Raw genomic sequence first — 19,545 nt, forward strand, 5'->3', positions numbered from 1 at the left:
AGTTAAGAGTTGATTGATTGTTGTAAGTTTTACTTGGTGTCTTTGTTTTATGATTATAATGAAATTCGATTTGAGTTGATTGCGGCACAAATAATGCGGAATAATCTTTAGTACTTTCTCACTTATTATTTTCCTGCTTTAATATAATTATTAACCTTTTAAAAAACCGATTCCGATGGCAACATTATGCATGTTCATGCAGTTAAATGGAGCTAAAAATTGTTTACGGGTCACATTTGAGTCACAATTATGGTGTGGTTACCCAACCCTTCAGGTACCATGTGTTTGCTATTCTGCACAGTTTGTGTTGATCCTTTCCACCTAGTTAACATGTCACCTTTGATGCAATGTAACACCTGTTGGATATGATGTTATTGCGATTGATGTGGTAGTGTGGTACCACAAATTCACGTGTTTCACTCATGTGTGTGTGTGTGTGTGTGTTTGGGGGGGGGGGGGTTATCATATGAGGCGAAATAAGAATAATATGATATTCTACATTTCAACTAGAGAATAATTTACTGAATTTATTGGTCAACAGGTCAAAAGCTGCTAGAGCAAAGAAAGTGCTGCAGAAAAAGAAACAAAACGAGAAAAAAACGAGCTGCATCATTGACTGCTGTGATTTAGTGAAAAGTGACAAATCAGATGACGAATCTCCTGTAAGTAAATATTTTATTAGATTCAATGATTTTTCCAAGTGTTATGAATTGTGTTATTCTTGTATTAGCATTTTTGAGCTTTGAAGTATAAACACAGGTCTCTTAAACGATGAGATTGATTCCAATGATGACAAGGACGTCTAAGAAATACAGAGAATTAGTTATAGAAGAAAAGTTGGAGATCGAAGGCATGCCCACTTTTTGCTTTAATTGGGTTTCTGTTAGGGGCGGTTTCAAAGTGGGCGCCATGTTCTTGACATACCCAGCTATGAGGTAAATTCATCTTTGTTCGGAATCGTGTTCATGTCGGGTATTTTGGCTTAACCTTGTATATCAATTGCAATCACACATTTTAATGATCATAACACATCACATGTCCCAAGAAACAAATTACTAAAATAATCAAACACCTTTTGAAATTTACAATGCTTACAACTGTTTGGTTTTGTTTTTTGGATTGGGTTCGGTCTCGGTATAATCATTTGGGCTTGAATCTTTTAGACTGAAAAAGAGGTTGGCTGCTACAAATAATAAAATTAGTTAATAATTATAATTAAATTGTTATTATACATATTGGCTAAACTCGAACGAAAAATCGAATTTCCGTTTTTGAAAATAATTTGATTTTAGTTTTTTTTTTGTTTTTCAGTTTGGGTTCGGTTTTTTAGTTTCAACATTTGGGTTCAAAGGGCTGAAAATATGTGGCTAAACTTAATGAATCTGGGCCTAAATCTTTTTGTTAGTTGATAATGAATTGATTATTATGTCTTTGATAACATTATCTTTTTTTTTTAATTCTTATGCCATATAAGTTAAAGACTTTAATATGAAAATTTCCAACTTCAGTTTGTTTTTTTCGCTGTATGGAACTGGAGGATGTCTTTCCTGTATAAGGTAGATGTGAAGTGTGAAAATGCAAGCTGGGATGAGGTCGAAACAAGCTATTTCCAAATTAGCAGCTCCAAATTTTTCATGAACATAATAGAAAGTATTAAGTTGTAGTTCAAACTTTGTTTGACCTGTTTCTATTTATCAATTTATAATTAACTGCATATCCTTTGGATAGATTCAATAAACATATGGTTTGAAATTTTGGTATAAAATATCCTAATATGTTTGTTTTTTTTTTCACTTCATTTACTGAATGGTTAAAATTTTCTAATAGTGTGTACTGCTGTTCTTTAAATTGTTTGATAGACATAGAAAACGAACATAGAATATGGAGGTGCTAAATCCCTGCAACGTCGAGTGGGTATACTTGCTTGTTTATTCATATGTCTCATTTTTTACTCCAACCAATAGACAGACCCGACTAACCATGCCTAGACCAGTACCCATTGATCTAAAACTTGTTTGATCATTAGCATTTTATTACTTGCAAAAAAATTGCCAAATTATTGCTAATACCCGATTTTCCAATACCCTACCATTTCCGAAGCCGGTTCCATACCCGAACCCGGTATTTTCTAATACCCGATTTGTGCACCTCTACTTAACGCTGCTAACTTGATAACCTAAAAAAAAGATAAAACAATAGACATAATAAACTTTTGTAGATTATTATAAGTATTAGAAATTAACAAAACTACTATACAATATGCCACAATTAAACTGATAAATTGACAAAATACGAGTACCGCGTTGTTAATTGTTACCGTCGCCGCATCGCGCGGGTTTCACGCTAGTATGTGTGTGTGTGTATATATATTAAGTATATTTTTAATAATATTAAATTAACGTTACTTTATTAAAACCCGAAACCAATATTGGTGTTTTCTTGTTGTTGAAACATCTTTATAAATTTGCTTATATCAATTTTATACATAAAAATTTATATTATATATATGTATCATTCTTTCAAAATTGTAACAATCGTATTTTAAACGTATTAGTTATATTTATAAAATTAGATTTCCATTAAGTATTCCAAGATATAAATTGTATGATATATATATATATATATATATATATTTAAAGTCATTTAATATATTACAAGTTGTATTTATGTACTCACTTATAATTGCTTATTTAAATAATTATATAATTATATTATATTCAATTCGTATTTATTTAGTTAAACTAATAATAATGATTTCGCAATAACAATAACAATAGAGATCGATCAATTAATAACTATTCTATTCACAACATAACTTAAGTCTCATCGAAATCTTAATTCATTAAATCATGCTATATATTTTATAATTAACTCATACTACTATTATTTAACTAGGAATCCTTGACGGTATGTCTTGAAGGATTTGTCTTTCTCACATCATCATTTATATTTCGTTCATCCGATCAGGTGAGTAATCACTCCCCTTTTTACTTATTTTAAATCCTTTTGGGGACATATGCGTATTTACAGTATTAATCTATTATCTAGTATTTAAAACCACAATTGTTTAATCCTTGTGTGTATATCAGTTTATGTCTAACTTGCTATTTGCTTACTTGCTTTATTTTAATACATTTCAGAGAGGTCTAACATATTCTCAGTCTAGTATGATCATACGACCGTGGTAGTGACCGGCGTGCGAAGTATTGACAATGGTTTCACCAACATCTCATTCTTGGTAACCAATGTCCATTCACATGGCAATGGTTTAGCCCTTTCTTTATGGTTTGATTGATTGTTTATATGTTATGGTTTAACTATTTATTCTCATATGAACAGTTTGCATCTTTCTTTATTTATTATATATTATTATTGTTGTGTCTTAAACTGGTGTTTTACTCACTCAACATGTGTTGTTGACAAAAAATATATTTTATACGTATTTACAGTTTATTAGCTTGGTTGTTTAGCAAGATGAAGATCACGTAGAGACGCCCTTTTAAGATACAAACTTAATTGATCAAACGGGATGATTCTCAGTGCAATCCGTTAACTTTTGATAGGTGAATCGTTGGTCTAAAGAACCGTAGATAACCAGCAATCAAATACCCCATTAAACACGAATATTTTGATGTTTGGATGATTGGGGTTTGTAGGCGCTGGGTATACGATCATAAAGATACCAAACTTGTGTTATTTCGTCAAGATTTGGAGGCTAATTGCAAATCTGATGTTGGTTGACTGTTTAGTTTTCTTGACGATTTTGACTTTGACCTCTGAGTCAAAGTTTGGATAAGACTGATGTTCATTCGTTATGAGCAAGTGAATGATTGTTCATTCGCTAAACCTTCATAGCGAATACGAAAAATTCGTATGTTCTGGTAAGGAATGAGTCTCCATTCATCATGAATAACCTTATTCATTCGTTATCCATTCATTCGCCATGAGGAGGCAGCGAATGGAACCATTCGTTATAGACACATTTGTGTGCTCCTGTAACGAATGAGCCTTTCATTTGTCTTATAGGAAGCACGGGTGGCGTTAGTCATTCGTTATGCATTCATTCGTCTCAGATCAGACCATTCGTTACGATAGGAACCATCGTCATAACGAATGGGATAACGAATGAGGCTCAACCTAGATTATTATTTCATTAGGATTCTTAAATTATTATTTTATTCGCTACCCCCATTCGTTATAACTAATGGTCTCTAGGTCGAGCCTCATTCGTTATCCCATTCATTATAACGAATGGTTCCATTCGTTATCTCATCAGGACGAATCAATGTATAATGAATGAGTAGGCTATTCGTGCTTTCTTTGAGACGAATGAGTTGTTCATTCGTTACTAGTGCATGAAATTGTATCCTATAGCGAATGGATTGATTCGCTGTCTTACATGACGAATGGTCGATAATGAATGACAAATGCCATTCTTTATTTCTGTAAAACGAATGAGACGCTCATTCGTTACAAGACACGCGAATGTGCCTTATTCATTATGACTTTTTAAAGAATGACTGTCATAACGAATGAGCATCAGTCCTTATCCTATCCTTGACCTGATTCGTCAAAGTCAAAATTGATATGAATTGTAAACCGTCAACGGCCACCAGATCTACAATAAACCTTCGAATCTCGACGAAACAACAAGATTTTGGTATCAATATGCTCATAATCACAGCACCTACTAACCCTAATCGTCCAATCATCTAAGCATCGGGTTTTAATGGTGCATTTTATTGTTATAAGTACACGGCTCATTATGTAACATCCTAAATTTATAATATTAAATAAAAGCAAGTTATGCGTAGTTATTGTGTGTAAATGATTTAATTAGATTAAATAAAAGAAAAGTGTATGAACTTAGATAACTAAAATTGATTAAGATGATGGGATGGGCCTTAGGTTTATGGGCTTTAAGGAGTATAAATACTCCATTAAACCACCCTAAAACCCTAAATCCTCATTTCTTTTCATCTTAATCTCTACACACTCAAACACACACACACACACATTACTATATGCATCCGCAAGAGAGAAAGAAGGGATCCGAGACCAAAATCAATCCAAATATAGATAGATCTTCAATATACAAGATAGATACAAGATCACAGTTCATAAACAAGCTAACCCGAAGCCTTGAAACGCTTAAAGGTACGTGCTTTAACCTTAAAGGTTACGCTTTTATGAACGGTTTGAAATGAAACTTAACCCTAGAGTAGATCGGGTCTAGATGTTTCATAAAAATACAAACTTGATGCTAAAGATGAACTTAATTAACTTGTTACCTAAAGACCTAGCTAAAACGGGTTTGAAATTGATAAAGGTTTAAACTTTATACCTAAAATGGGGTTGAATCTCGTTAAGGAAATTCTAACGGGTGTAAAATGGTTAGGATGAATAGAAAGGGTGGTTAAAACCAATGAAATGAACCATAAAACAGTAAACTGAGCTAGGGTAGAAATGATAAGATAAAAAAATGAGCTGAAAGCATCAGGTATGGGGTTCTTGGTGACCTGATTTCTCGGTCACGAGTTCCCGGAGAGTTATCGGTCACGAGTTCCCACTGAGTTCTCGGTCAAGTTCTCGGCCAAAATGAGTTTTCGGCTACCCTAAGTTCTAGGTCAAGTTATCGGCCAAAATGAGTTCTCGGCTACCTTGAGTTCTCGGTCATGAGTTGGGTTCTCTGCCAAGAGTTCTCGGTTGATCCGTTCCTATTTGGTTTGGGTCTGATCCAAGTTGGGCCCAGATGCCTTAATGGACAGTTGGGCCTGACTTTAAGTCCATAAGTTGTTAAGCCCATATATAAATTAAAACACGGCTAGCCCATCATCCTAAGCTAAATAAATAAGCCCGACTTAACAAATGCTTTGGTTAACTAGAATACCGACTTAATTATACAGTTAATTAACTTAGATATATTTAACAATTAGTAGAGCTTAACTAAAGAAAGAATTAACAATTAACGGAGAAAGAAACAAGATCCAGGTGAGTTCTAGCCCCATTCCTTGTTATGTTTTTGGGACTATATGCATACTTGATGTGATTTGTTAATACACTTATCCTAAGTGACAAGTGTATGCCATATGTGCTATATGTGAAAAGTATGAATGATTGCATGTCGGTGCGTGAACGATCTTCAGATATTGCACGCACTGTCAAGTTATGATTATGGATATGAATGCTATGTATAATGTATGAATGTTATGTACGTATGTTATGAATGAATTTAAGAGATAGCCAGGTACAGAAGAAAGGGACTGAGCCCTAATAATACTCAAGGCAGAAAAGGGACCGGACCCTAATAATACCCGAGGCAGAAAAGGGATCGAGCCCTTTATAAATCTCGAGGCAGAAAGGGACTGAGCCCTAATAATACTCAAGGCAGAAAAGGAACTGGACCCTAATAATATACAAGGCAGAAAAAAGGACCGGACCCTAATAATATCCGAGACAGAATAGAATAATGTAAAGTAGAATTTAAAATAAAGTATGAATGTAAGTATGTATATTATGAACGAAGTACGAGAATATAAAGTATGTACGAAAGTAAGTAATTATGAATGTATTGTATGTTGTATGATTAACTAGAACTCACTCAGTGTAGCTGAGTTTTAGTATGCACGCAGGTGAGTAGGATGAAGCAGCTCACTTGAGGGGAACACGTGGCAAATGAATAAGAGGCTGGCATATGAAGACTCAAGACGTTTATTAATTTATGTTTTAATTTAAAAGACAATATGTTTACTTAGACAAGTTATGGATCAATATGTAATGTTTCATGAATGCTTTAATATTCCGCGAATGTTTTTATTAACTTCGATGATTAGAACTATATTAATGTGTAAATCCAACGACCAAATGTAGGGCACCAGTAACGGGGCTTTACACATTATTAGATTGATTAACCAGTTCAATGTTAACAAATACCAACATGAATTGTTGCGTTTTTACAGCTTATGTATAGATCTAGTAAAACCAAACGAGCCGAACAAGTTATCGTTAATGAACGTACCTTAAACGAGTCGGTTTACGAACACGATCTAGTTTTGATGTAGGTTGTGTTCGTCACGACGTTCTAGCACTATCAAGCTCGGGTTCTCACCTTCGGATCTTGGTTCGGGATAAAGGAACGTGTGTGTGTTTATGAAGCTGTAGGCTATGGTGTAGAGATAGATGGAAATGGAAAGGATTATGGTTTAAGGGGTATTTATACTCCCTTAGGCCCATGGACCTAAGGCCCATTCCATCTTCTAAAGTCCAAGCCCACCCTCTTATTGTTTATTTATGTAAACTGATACATGGCACGTTATTGAATAAACAAAATTTCTTTTATTTATTATCGAAAGTAGGATGTTCATTAATTCACTCTGATATTTAGAACAGTGTTTATGAGTAAATCCAACGCCCATGTAGGGCACCGGGATCGGGGCCTTACAAGTAACATGTTTAGGAGCCCTATACGTGCTTATTTGTTTACCTGATGTGTTCTATTTAATTGTTTACAACTTTCTTATATAATTATTTAATTAATTGTTTATTTATATTTTCATGCACACACACACAACTCCGAAGACATGTTCACTCTCAAAATATTTTATTACTCCGAGACTATGTCTCATTCTCAAAATATTTTTATAACTCCGAGGCTAAGCCTCAAACTAAAAATATTATTATGTAATTTTATTAGATTGCCTTTTATTGTCGGGGAGTTTCTTGAAAATTCTTTAGCTTTGTTTTTGCTCCTTTTCACTTAAAACTAGGGAGTGTGACAAAATTTCACGCCATAGTGGAAATTTTCATGTGACCAACACTTTAAGCGTTTAACGTAATCGGCTAAACAATTACACCCTTTATTGTGTTTCATTTTTTTAAATGTCTAGTCGGGTGTAAAACTCATGGGATGCCATGGACACGCCAACTATACATTTGCACAATTCGTTATACTTGCGATATATTGTTGGAACATTATCATCTGTGGTGATACAAGAGATGTTTCAACTACATATGCTTGAGTTCGTTTATTCGTTATTTAGTTTGGTCGGCTAAATCGCCATGTAACGCTCATGGGCCGACAAACTTAATTGACTCGTTGATTCGTTAATTAAGTTGGGCCATTCAAATTGCCATGTAATGCTCATGGGAGGCCAACTCACTTGTTTTTTTTGGTTTTGATATGCTAATAAGTTGGGAAAACAAAATGTCATGGAAAGCTCAGGTGAAACCCAACACATCGAAGAACATTCGTTATTTGTTTATTTGATTTTATACGAAATGATTTATGATTTGATTTAACTATCCAATTATTCTATTATTCAATTATGCAATTGTTCAAATTACTTACTTACTAAATCGCTTTTGAATCAAGATTTATTGATTCGATCTATTCATACACTCAAAACATATTTATTCCCTTTGATCGGATACAAATTCTTCATTCATCAAGACTCGGTTATCACGAGTCAGTCAAAACAATTTACACTCTATTATTAAATTTGTTTTCTGATGTGCTAAAAACAGTCAATTAAATATTAAATAAATTAAATAAGTAATAAAACTACACCTAAGACTCAATTACACAAAACACCGACAAGTAAACCGATCAATTGTACTAAAGCTAAGCAAGTCCGGAATATCAAACCCACATGACTCTATAAATTACTTAAACTAGCTAATTAGACTCGACTTACGACACGACTATTTATTATTAATGTTTTAAGGGGGTTTTTAAACTAATATTAAACTAAGAAAATAAATAAACAGTTAAAATAGAAACAAGCAATAAAACACAAGATTGAAACCAATAAAAGAAGGAATCTACCTAGGTAAGAATCCCATGTATCAACAATCATCAAGCAATGGACAAATAACATGATATGGAAACTGATTTCTAAACATATTCAAATAGCAAACCCTAAAGGATCATTGACCGAATCAAATGACATCCCAAAGAATAATTATTAGATTATTAGGCAATCAGTTATATTGATTTCCTCACAGTTATCAAATAGGGTTAATTAATAGTATCTAAAGCAAGCAATCTCACGAAACACTAAACCCTAGATAACTTGATAAGCTTATAAGGGCATCATGAACAAGGATCAACACAATAACCAAGCAAGAATATTGTCACTAATCTAACCTAGAATGCAATTGACCGAGACACATGAACAACTCCTCACATCACAACTATTGGAATTTAGCATAACATTCAAAATCCTAATCAACGATCAACAAGCTTCTATGATCTAATAGGCCTATTCAATCACAATAACCAAAACACCAAGTAATTATTAAACATAAACCCTAAATCTAAAGAACAAAATCAAGAGATAAAAGATCTATGTGAAGAAATAGTTAACAATCAACCAAGATAATAAACACGCATATGCATCATGAAAACAAAACCAAGTCTTTACTATTAAATCAACAAAACCATAATCAAAACAATCGTCCAAAGCAAGAATCAAGCGTCAAACATGTTCATCAAACCTTGGTAGACATGAAGTCTAGCCTAGAATCATTATTAAAAACGAATCCAAACAAAGAAACCAAAAGAGAATCGTGACAAATAACAAGAACGGAGAAAGTAGAGCGATAAAACCCTTAAAACTCCTTCCTTGATTGATTTAATGAAAGCTTCTTGATCTCTAATGTAATTACCCTCCAAAAACCTTCAATATCTTGCTCTTTCCTTTGGAAAATCGGCTGGAATGAGTTGTATTCTTATCTAGGTTTATAACATTCTTTATATATAACGAGCTGGGCCTTGGTTTAACAAAAAATAACTTATTAGGAGCCCTAGGCGCCGCGCGACGGGCCTTGGCCTCCCCGATCGGGCGGCGCGGCGCACACCAGGAGGGGACACGAATTTTCCTTTTTATTTTATTATTAAATCAATGCTAGTTCTTGTGTAATTCTTTCTTGAACTCTAAGCAACGATAGGAACCTTCTAGAACTTCTTTTTCTTGATCACCAAACCATAAATCTATAAAGAACATAACAAAACATTAGTGATCTAAATCATATAATCATTGACGAGCATAAACAAACATAGACTTCACATGAAATGATATAAAGAAGTAGAGTTTAACATGCAAGACACCAAAAGATTTAAAACATGATAAATATCAAATAAACTTGACTCAAAACCTAAATTAATAAAAGATCAACGAAACACAAACTAAACCGAACTCAAAACATTAAATAAACATAACTTTCAAAGGATTCGAGATGTATAAATAGATGTATATCATTTTCTTATTCATCTTATCACATTATTTTATTATCAATATATCCAGTAATTTAAATAATATTATTGCGAAATTTAATAATCAAATGGTTTTCTTATACTCATGACATCATATATATGAACTATGAAAGTTGCGCAAGACCCCTTCAACCTCGCCCGCGTGTTATCTTGCTTGTACTATCGCTCGCCTGCCTGATCTGCTTTCTGGCTAGCTTCTTAAACTTATCTCAAATATTCAACTTCAAATTTTAATTTGTAAAACATGTCAAACTATGATAAAACTCATTCACTCATCAAATTAACTCACTGATTTTCAATCTAGATTCTAACTTATCCTTAAGTTATGAATAAACAGCATAACATACTTAAGTTTCATTTTACACAATAACTCATATGAAATCTACACAACTATCCGATCTTCTCGTTAAATCATATCTTTATTAATCATTAATGTTGTATCAACATCTAAAAATATCAATCATTTATTTTCTATAACCGCCTCATGGCCACATGTTTAGGTAAGGAGATAGCTCCTGCGATCTCTAAAATATAAACTCAATTTCCAAAACATAAATACAATAAATTCAATTTTGTTCATTAACGTCTTCACTAATAAATTCAATTCATCTACCCCTACCCATTCTCATAACAACAATAACAAACGCAAGTCTAAACATCAACTATATGATGTTAATCAAATTAGTAATCAATCTCAACAAAATTGTAGCATTTCAAACAAGAAACTTTACTTCAAAATTCACTCGTTATGCTTCACTTGCCACTATCACTATTCAATCCAATCCTTATATATCTTTGTACCCAATGTAATCACTTGCCACGTACTACAAGACGCTCCACAACGGTCTATGTCGTCTAATCCTAAAACCCATGCTACGACGTTTGCTCAAATTTTATACCTTGCTACCTGTAATTGCTACCACTATGGATATCCTAATCACCTACGCCATGTGTGTTCTCGATTCAATCTTGTTCATCAAGCTCAAAAATTACCGAACTCTTTCTATTAAACCCTACTTGGTATCCACACCAAAATATTGCAATTCAATCAACTTCAATTCTTAAAATTTTTATAGGTCTAATTAATCAAGTTATTTTAAATTAGATCATGAATCAAATCAATCATCACTAAGTTTAACAAAGAAGATGTTTTTGTCATTTTTATCTTTCTCAATTCTACAAATCTTTATTTGATTTTTGGATTTAACCAATTCCAATTTTAATAATTTATTAATATTAAGTGATTATACTCATACAATAAAATCTATCTTCCAAAGACAACTTTTGTACACTTTTGTAACTTATTAACTTAATAAAAAGTTATAAGGAGGTAAAATAAGGAATCCCAAACACTCCCTTTATATCTTGTGTTTGAAATAGAGAGATAGTGAGAGAAACGATGAGAAATTGTATGAATGGTAGTGAGGGAACCAGGGTTAATTGTGTTGAAAGAAAAAGAAACTGGGTCACAATTATATGTATGTAGATCCGAATAATCATTGGATCGGGTAACGACTCAGGTGGGATCCAATAAAGAACCATATATTGAAAACGGGCTAAGAAATGTGAAAAAGGCTGAGAGAATGACAACTGACAGAAATTAGTATTTTTTTATCAGCGTAGTAGATTTATCATTTTAATTTAAATTGCCTTATTAAATGACTAAAATACTCTCACTACAAACCAAAACAAAATATATAATTTTGATACCACTAAATATTTTTAACATTTTTTTTTCTGTAACTGATTTAGTGGCCATATTCAACGAACACATGCAATCATCAGATTAACTATCCCTCATGTCCTCCAAGAGCGTATCAGCCCACCATTTAATAAGGTAATTTAATATAATATGGGTGAAAACATGACTAGTGGTCATTTTTGGAACTTTTTGAGGGAGTTGACTATTCTTATGTTCATTTTGGGAACTCTTTGATCTTTTAAGTTATACTAGTTTCCTCATCTTCTGTAGAAGTTTGTTGCAATTTTGGCTTAAAACAATTACATAAACACTAGGCACCACGTTTATAATAAAAGTAAACAACCATTACATTGAATAATGTAACTTTAGCTATATAGCAAGAGGCTGCAAAGCTAATAGAAAGGGCTGACGGCACTTGTTGCTCATTTACCTTCGATTTCGATGTAAAAGATATTATTCATTAAAGTAAATCACGATGGAAAAACTAAAATAAGGAGGATGAATGATGTGGTTATACACGGCTCTAAAAAATTAAAAATAAAATAAAATTCACAATCAGCTTTTGACATATCCCTTTAGGTTTAGTAAAACTAAAAATGACCTTATTTAGGTTGACCCAAAGTGTCGATGAACGAAAACTTATTAGGCTGAAATACAAGCTACTAACGCATATCCAACTTAAAGCATGGAGTTTATATAGTCCTCCATGAGAGGTAGAGAATGATTCTCATCATAATTGTACATAAGAGGAATCATCCTTGCAAGATTCACACAAGCCTTTGTGAAAGTAACCGAAAACTGATTAGGGGAGAGGCACTCCTTATTTAGTTGCTTCCAAGTGTTGGTTATCATTGTCATAACATGATCACGTGCATTTTGAATCGAACAACCTTCATTTTCTTTCATGTAGTATGTCACATATGATCCGTCATGACCATCTTGATCGACGTCCTGATCGATTAGGAATACAGATTTGGTTTTCAGATTTATTATCGAAACATAACAAAAATATAGTTAGGCATAATCCCTTACCTTAGCACTTCCTAAATCATCCCAAAGACGGAGAATTTTCGCCAAACAAGATGAGATGTTTTTGTTGTCGTTAATAAGTCTAGCACTTTCTTTGCTAGTACCACCGCCGAGGAGGAAGAACATGTGCACTATCACGACATATGCCCCGGTACTAACCATCCCATTCTTCAAGTAATCCTTGGCCATAGGCATGTGTTCTTGGGCAAACCATTTTGCTTCTACTAGAAATGCTTCACAAAGGTTTGTCCACTACATAAATTTAATAGGTTTGTTCATAATTATAGATGAATAAAAGAATATATATTATCACATAAATAAGGCTTGATAAATGTATAATGATAAGTACTGTATAAACTAGTTACAATTTGATCATTTACAATTGTAGATGAGATAATGTAAGTATTTCTCAAGATGCAGATATTGACATTAACATGTTGAAAAGTTGGCTGATAAACTTGGTATACGATATTGACATTTTTTGGTTGATAAACTTGTTTCTTATTTTTGTACATTTATAAAAGCTAAAAAAAACTTTATATATATATATAGGGAAGGGTTATTTTGAGAACCATGATTAGTTTTAATAACTTTTAGAACTCAATTTTAAACCACACATTTAATTAAATGATATGAAATATGTGGTTGAGATTAAATTTAATTAAAAAATGAAGCAGGAGAGAAAATAAGTATTTTTGATAATTACACAAGTTTAAACGTTAGTTACACATGTGTAAAAAGTTGATTCGGTGTGTAAAAAAATACCGTAATTTTTTGTACATCACTTACACTTACGTATTACACATGTGTAAAAAAAAATTCGAAAAAAAAAATTTGTTACGTTGAGTTCTTTCGAGTTCTTAAAACTCAAAGTGGTTCTCAAATGAAATCAATCATATGTATATATATATATAGGGTAAGGATCCTAAGAGAACCCTTTGCAAATTGAGAACTTTGAGAACCATTTTAGACCACTAAAAACACCTTTAAAAAATATTTAAAAAAATCATAAAACAAAAAATAATAAAAATTTTAAAAAAGTAAAAAAAAAACAAAATTCTTATATTTCATTCCGGTTTCATTAAAAAAAATAAAAATAAATAAAATAAATAAAGAAAACGTCGTATTATACATATATGTATAATTATACATAATCTTTAGTTACGTAATATACACATATGTACAGTATCATTTATCTTATATTATACACATGTGTACAAAAAAACAAGTAAATGTACATATATGTATATATTATACATATGTGTATAATTTAGCTAACCGAGTTTTTTTAATGAAAACGAGATGATAAAATAAGAATTTTGGTTTTTTTACTTTTTTAATTTTTTTGTTTTTAATTATTTTATGATTTTTTTTTATTTTTGGGTTTTTTGTGATCCAAAATGGTTCTCATAGTTCACAATTTCAAAAAAGTTCTCTAGTGATCCTAATCATATATATATATAGGTATATATATATAGATAAATGATCAAATACGAAAATTGTTTATCTTACATTACGTATGCGACACCTCAACCCTAGATTTCAAAAAACACGAGGTGGCAGATTTGTAAATTATTTCAAATCGTTTTCATCCTAATTAACCGTTGCATCGATTCAACCATCGTCACCGGCGTCATTTGCAGACACGCACTAATTCAATTGATTTTGAATTGAAATACGCCATTTGCTGAAACCTAGTTGCAGACGTTCCATATTTTGTTCATATGATCGAGTCGATGATCAAATTGACGGTCGATTGATAATTGTTTGATAATTACGAGAATATATGAAGTGATTTTAGTGTTCAATTTCATGTTACAGGTGTTTAATTTTTTTGATTAGTTTAGAAGTTCTGTTTAGAAGTTCAAAACTTCTAAACTTTTTGAACACCCAGAACTTCTTAGAACGTTTAAAGATGTTCATTTTTTTTGAACACCCAGAACTTCATTGAAAGTATTAGAACGTTTAAAGATGTTCATTTTTTTAACATCCAGGACTTCATTGAACGTATCAGAACGTTTATAGGTCTTCAGGTTTGTTTCACAACGTTTAAACATAATATTTTGAACCCTAATCAGAGCTCGATTGAGTGCATTATTTCTGTAATTCCATAATCGATTGATGAATCTAAATACTTCTACACATCAATTCGATTAATTAAATCATCATTTTGGTGTTCATTTTGGTCAGAGTGTTTAAACTTTGAGCAGAACGTTAAACGTGAACCCTAATCATAACTCAATTAAGTGTGTTAATCTGTATTTTCATAATCGATTGATGATTATAAAGTCTCTTACACATCAATTCGATTGATTAAATTATCAATTTTTGATCAATTTGAAGATTTTTAATGTTCAGTGACGTTCTATTTCAAATTTTTGTTTTTGACTTTTGAGATTTCAAACTGTAAGTTGTGATTAGTGTTTAGAAATTGGATGAGATAGATTAAGGAGTTCAAATTTGGATTGGAATCGATGAATTTGATCGCGAACTACTGTTTGGGTTATTTACAAAACTGCCACCCCGCGTGAAATTAACATCCACGTTCAAAAAGCTCGCGTACCTAATGTACGAAACTGATTATTGTAGGTTAACCTCCCCCTATATATATATATATATATATATATAATTAGGATCATGTGAGAACTATTTTGGAATTGAAAACTTTGAGAACCATTTTATACCACAAAAAAACACTATTCTTAAAAAAATAAAAAAATTTATAAAACAAAAAAAAACGTGAAAATTAAAAAAGTAAAAAAAAAAACAAAAAAAATTATTTTTCATTCCGGTTTCAAAAAAACAAAAAAAATTGAAAAAAAATCGGGTTGGCAAAATTGTACACATAAATATAATACTTATTTTTTTAATTTTATACACGTTATTTCTTTATAAACATATGTACAATTAAGATAAATGATAATGTACATATGTTTACATTATGTAAATCGAGATTAAATACAAATATACATATGTTTATAATTGTGTGGTTTTTTTATGAAACCGAGATAAAAAATATAAAAAAATTGGTTTTTTTACTTTTTAGAAATTTTTGTTTTTTTCGTTTTGTAATTTTTTTTTATTATTTTCTTAAAAGGTTTTTTTTCCCTCAAAATTCTTAATTTCAAAAAGTTTTCTTATGATTTTCACTCTATATAAAGACAGAGAGAGAGTTAGATTCAATAGAGAACTCGAAAAAAGTGGGAAACTCTTTCTCAACCCTTGATCAATTTCCCACATACTTATGGTGCACCCTCAATCACCAACATCATATTATTTGTGTAAGAGAAAAAACCCCTAAAAAAACAAAAACAATTAAAAAAATTATAGAACAAAAAAATGAAAAAATAAAAAAAGTAAAAAAACCAAAATGTTTATCTAGCATCCACGGTCGAAAGAAAAACCCTTCAAGTAAAGCAGAAGTTATTTAAGATTTTACATGTAAAATCTTTATAAACTGTTGTTTTACGTGTAAAATGTTAATGAAATTTGTTGTTTTACGTGTACACTATTAATGAAAATTATCCCCCTTCCCTTCCGCCCGCAAGCTAAAAAAACCTACACCCGCTAAAAGCTAAGCTAAAACCGAAAACTAAACTAGGTTTGAGGTTTTTTTTTTTTTTTTTTTTTGTACGGGGATGCTAGATGTTTTTTTTTTTACTTTTTTTATATTCTTTGTATTTTTTTATCTTTTAATTAACTTTTGATTTTTTTTTTGGACCGGGGATGCAAGATAACATTTTTTTTCACTTTTATTATATTTTCGTTTTTTTTCCTATAATTTTTTTAATTAATTTTTTGATATTTTTAGGAGTTGTTTTTACTACAAAAATAATGTGATATAGATGTGGAGAATTGATCAATGATTGGGAAGTGAGTTCCCCATTTTTTTTGAGTTCCCCGATGAACCCTCCTCTCTATATACACGTTTAGCATGGCCCTTACTCATTGAGTACTGAGCTCCTAGGCATGATTTTTTTATCAAGAGTCCTTACCGCTTGTTTCAAAAACTCATTGGGATTGAACCCATGCCTGTTGTAGATCTTCTCACTGATTTCATGTGTTACTTTATATAAAGTCTCAACACAGATTCTCAGGTGATATGCGAGTTCAAGGTTGTTACTGTCCCACCTGCAAGTAATTTAAGATGCAACTTATAAGTGAGTTATGCTATCGATTTCGTATTGTTTATATACCTTTTCACTGCTTCTGTGAAGAGTATAAGCTCGTCTAGAGTTCCATACACATCGAAAATGTCATCTATCAGGAAGACTAAAGCAATGGGTTTTGTGAGCTCGATTCTCTGCTCTGACAAGCTGGGATCGGTGAGGCTAGCCATCGGCCATAAGTACCAGTGTAACGGTTGGTTCCTTGCAAGCTTAAACTCTTGGGCCAAACCCAAATCCATCCACCATCTATTTGATCATAGAGTCATAAAGATCAAACATGTTAAAAATAGGGTCATACTATCAGGGTCGGCCCAACCTTTTTTGAGGCCTAAATTGAAAAATTAAGGCCTTTTTCCGTGTTTTATTGTTATTAACCCACTTTTTTATTCTGCCAAATTTCGATAATAATAAACTTTAATAGTATGATATATGTGTAATAAATGTGTAAAAGTCATAATATTTAACCTTTAATTTTTACACACCTATCGTAAAAAATTGAAGAAAATTAATATACATAATAAAAAAAAAGTTAAATATTGATAAACATACATATGATTACTTTTAATTAACATACAAATAAATTTTTTCATCAATTATAGATAACATAGTTATATATGATTATAAACAACAGTTAATGGATATGTACAACAAACAGATAGATAATAATAAAAAAAATAAGAGTAAAAACATTTTAATAAAAAAGTGTTTGACCACAAACAGATAAATAGTAAAAAAGAAAAAGGAAAAGAAAACTAGGGCCTCACATTCACGTTTTCCATTTAACCAATATCTCTTCTACCTACTTTCATCATCTCTACATATGAATACACTGCAACTATTTTAAACTTCGATCTCTCAGCAACAAACCTAGGTCATACAAGCTTTCAAAATGTGGAGCCTTCTCAAATTGGAGGCCTCAAGCCCTAACTTCAGTAGAGCCGGCACTGCATACTATTCCCACACCACCCCATTTTAAAAGTAGAGAACTATGATTTGAAATTTCAGACAGTGTAACTACATAATGCAGAAAAAAATAATAGAAATTTAATAGGTCTAATCCTAGAAGAATAGTGGGATTAAGCTGAATATATATATACATCTTTACCTGGAGATTAGATCTATTTCTGTTCGATGTACCGACTGGACATTAGCCAACTCCAACTCGGCTAGTTCAGACATGGTAGTCCCGGTGTAACGCTTGATGTATTTCTTGACCATGAAAGCTGGCGAGGTTCGTTGATATGAATATTTGAATGTATCATTCACTATTATAGCTTCATTTTGATTAAGAAACGGAATCATTTCTTTGAGCCTATGGCTACTAAAATCCGCAGCCTCTTCAATCATATTGTCTCCTTCTATGCTCACCTGTGAGGCTTCATATAATGCCATTAGACCCTTAACATCTTCTGCTATTTCCCCCTTGAATTTTCCATCTTCTTGTTTAAAGCTTGCAAAAACATCTAATTCGAACACATTTTACTAATTAGGTAATTAATTTACATGCTTTGTATAAAATTGAGTACAATAAGAACAAGTGTGCGTGCTCACCAGCAGAAATATAGTAACCTTCTTGACGAAGGATTCGAAAACTGAGCGAAACATCATAAAGACTAATTTGTCCATAATTATCGTAGTCAAGAGAATTGGAGATTTTAGTGTGAAGCCTTTTTAGTATCACGTCGATCTCGTCTTGGAAGTAATGGTTGATGCAAAGTTTTTGGAGAGCATCAACCACTTCCATTGTTTTATAGGGACAATTATTATTATTATTAAGAAGCCTTCGGGCTTCTTCCAACTGTTCTGAATTATTAATGGATTCTCCTGTCTAAAGTTTATGAGACATGCTTTAGATATGGTAACAAAGGATATAAACCAAATAAAAAAAACACATAAATGTTCCATGTAATATGTATATTATATAAATTAAAACCTTAACATTTATGCCATTTGAACCAACATGTTCTTCTGAGTAGATAGGAGACGTAGTTTGGAGTTCCTCACGTGTAACAAGGTTGTTAATCGCCATAATTAGGGAGTGTGTGTGTGTGTGTGTGTGTGAGAGAGAGAGAGAGAGAGAGAGGGAGAAAGAGAAAGAAGATAGAGAGAGAGAGATGATTTTTTAGAAGGTGCGGGCATTGTATATATAGTAAATATATGTATATTATTCATAAAAAGTTTGATATTCGGACGGTGACTTATTTAACCAGGGCTATTGAATGCGGGACGGGTAGTGTTAAATGTATCTCTTTTCATGTCATTTTTATTGAAATTACCTTTCTGGACTTATTAAATCAATTAACAGTTCTTAACATTATTTATATAAATATTAGTCTTCTATTTTTTGCACTGAATAGTCTCCACTCTCCACT

General features: G+C 31.9%; 1 protein-coding gene across 1 annotated transcript; it reads right to left on the reverse strand.

Moving 5' to 3' along the window:
- Positions 1–12,499: 12,499 nt before the first annotated feature.
- On the reverse strand, positions 12,500–19,257 carry LOC143580881 ((3S,6E)-nerolidol synthase 1-like). Its single transcript, XM_077063797.1, has 7 exons — positions 19,107–19,257; positions 18,725–19,001; positions 18,279–18,636; positions 17,201–17,419; positions 17,000–17,135; positions 13,008–13,256; positions 12,500–12,926 (listed from the first exon to the last, which is right to left on the reverse strand). The coding sequence occupies exons 1-7, from the start codon at positions 19,200–19,202 to the stop codon at positions 12,654–12,656; spliced, it is 1,608 nt and encodes a 535-aa protein (XP_076919912.1). The 5' UTR covers positions 19,203–19,257; the 3' UTR covers positions 12,500–12,653.
- Positions 19,258–19,545: the final 288 nt, after the last annotated feature.

The sequence above is a fragment of the Bidens hawaiensis genome, unplaced genomic scaffold (assembly GCF_021521415.1).
Source record: "Bidens hawaiensis isolate Kalapana, Puna unplaced genomic scaffold, B.hawaiensis_p1.1 tig00030756_1, whole genome shotgun sequence".
In the NCBI taxonomy this organism is placed as follows: Eukaryota; Viridiplantae; Streptophyta; class Magnoliopsida; order Asterales; family Asteraceae; genus Bidens; species Bidens hawaiensis.

Coding starts and splice junctions, on each gene's coding strand:
- LOC143580881 (XM_077063797.1), bottom strand. CDS start 19,202: ATGGCGATTAACAACCTTGTTACACGTGAGGAACTCCAAACTACGTCT. Junction 19,002..19,106: donor CAAATGGCATAAATGTTAAG/GTTTTAATTTAT, acceptor CATAAACTTTAG/ACAGGAGAATCCATTAATAA. Junction 17,136..17,200: donor TTCACAGAAGCAGTGAAAAG/GTATATAAACAA, acceptor AATTACTTGCAG/GTGGGACAGTAACAACCTTG.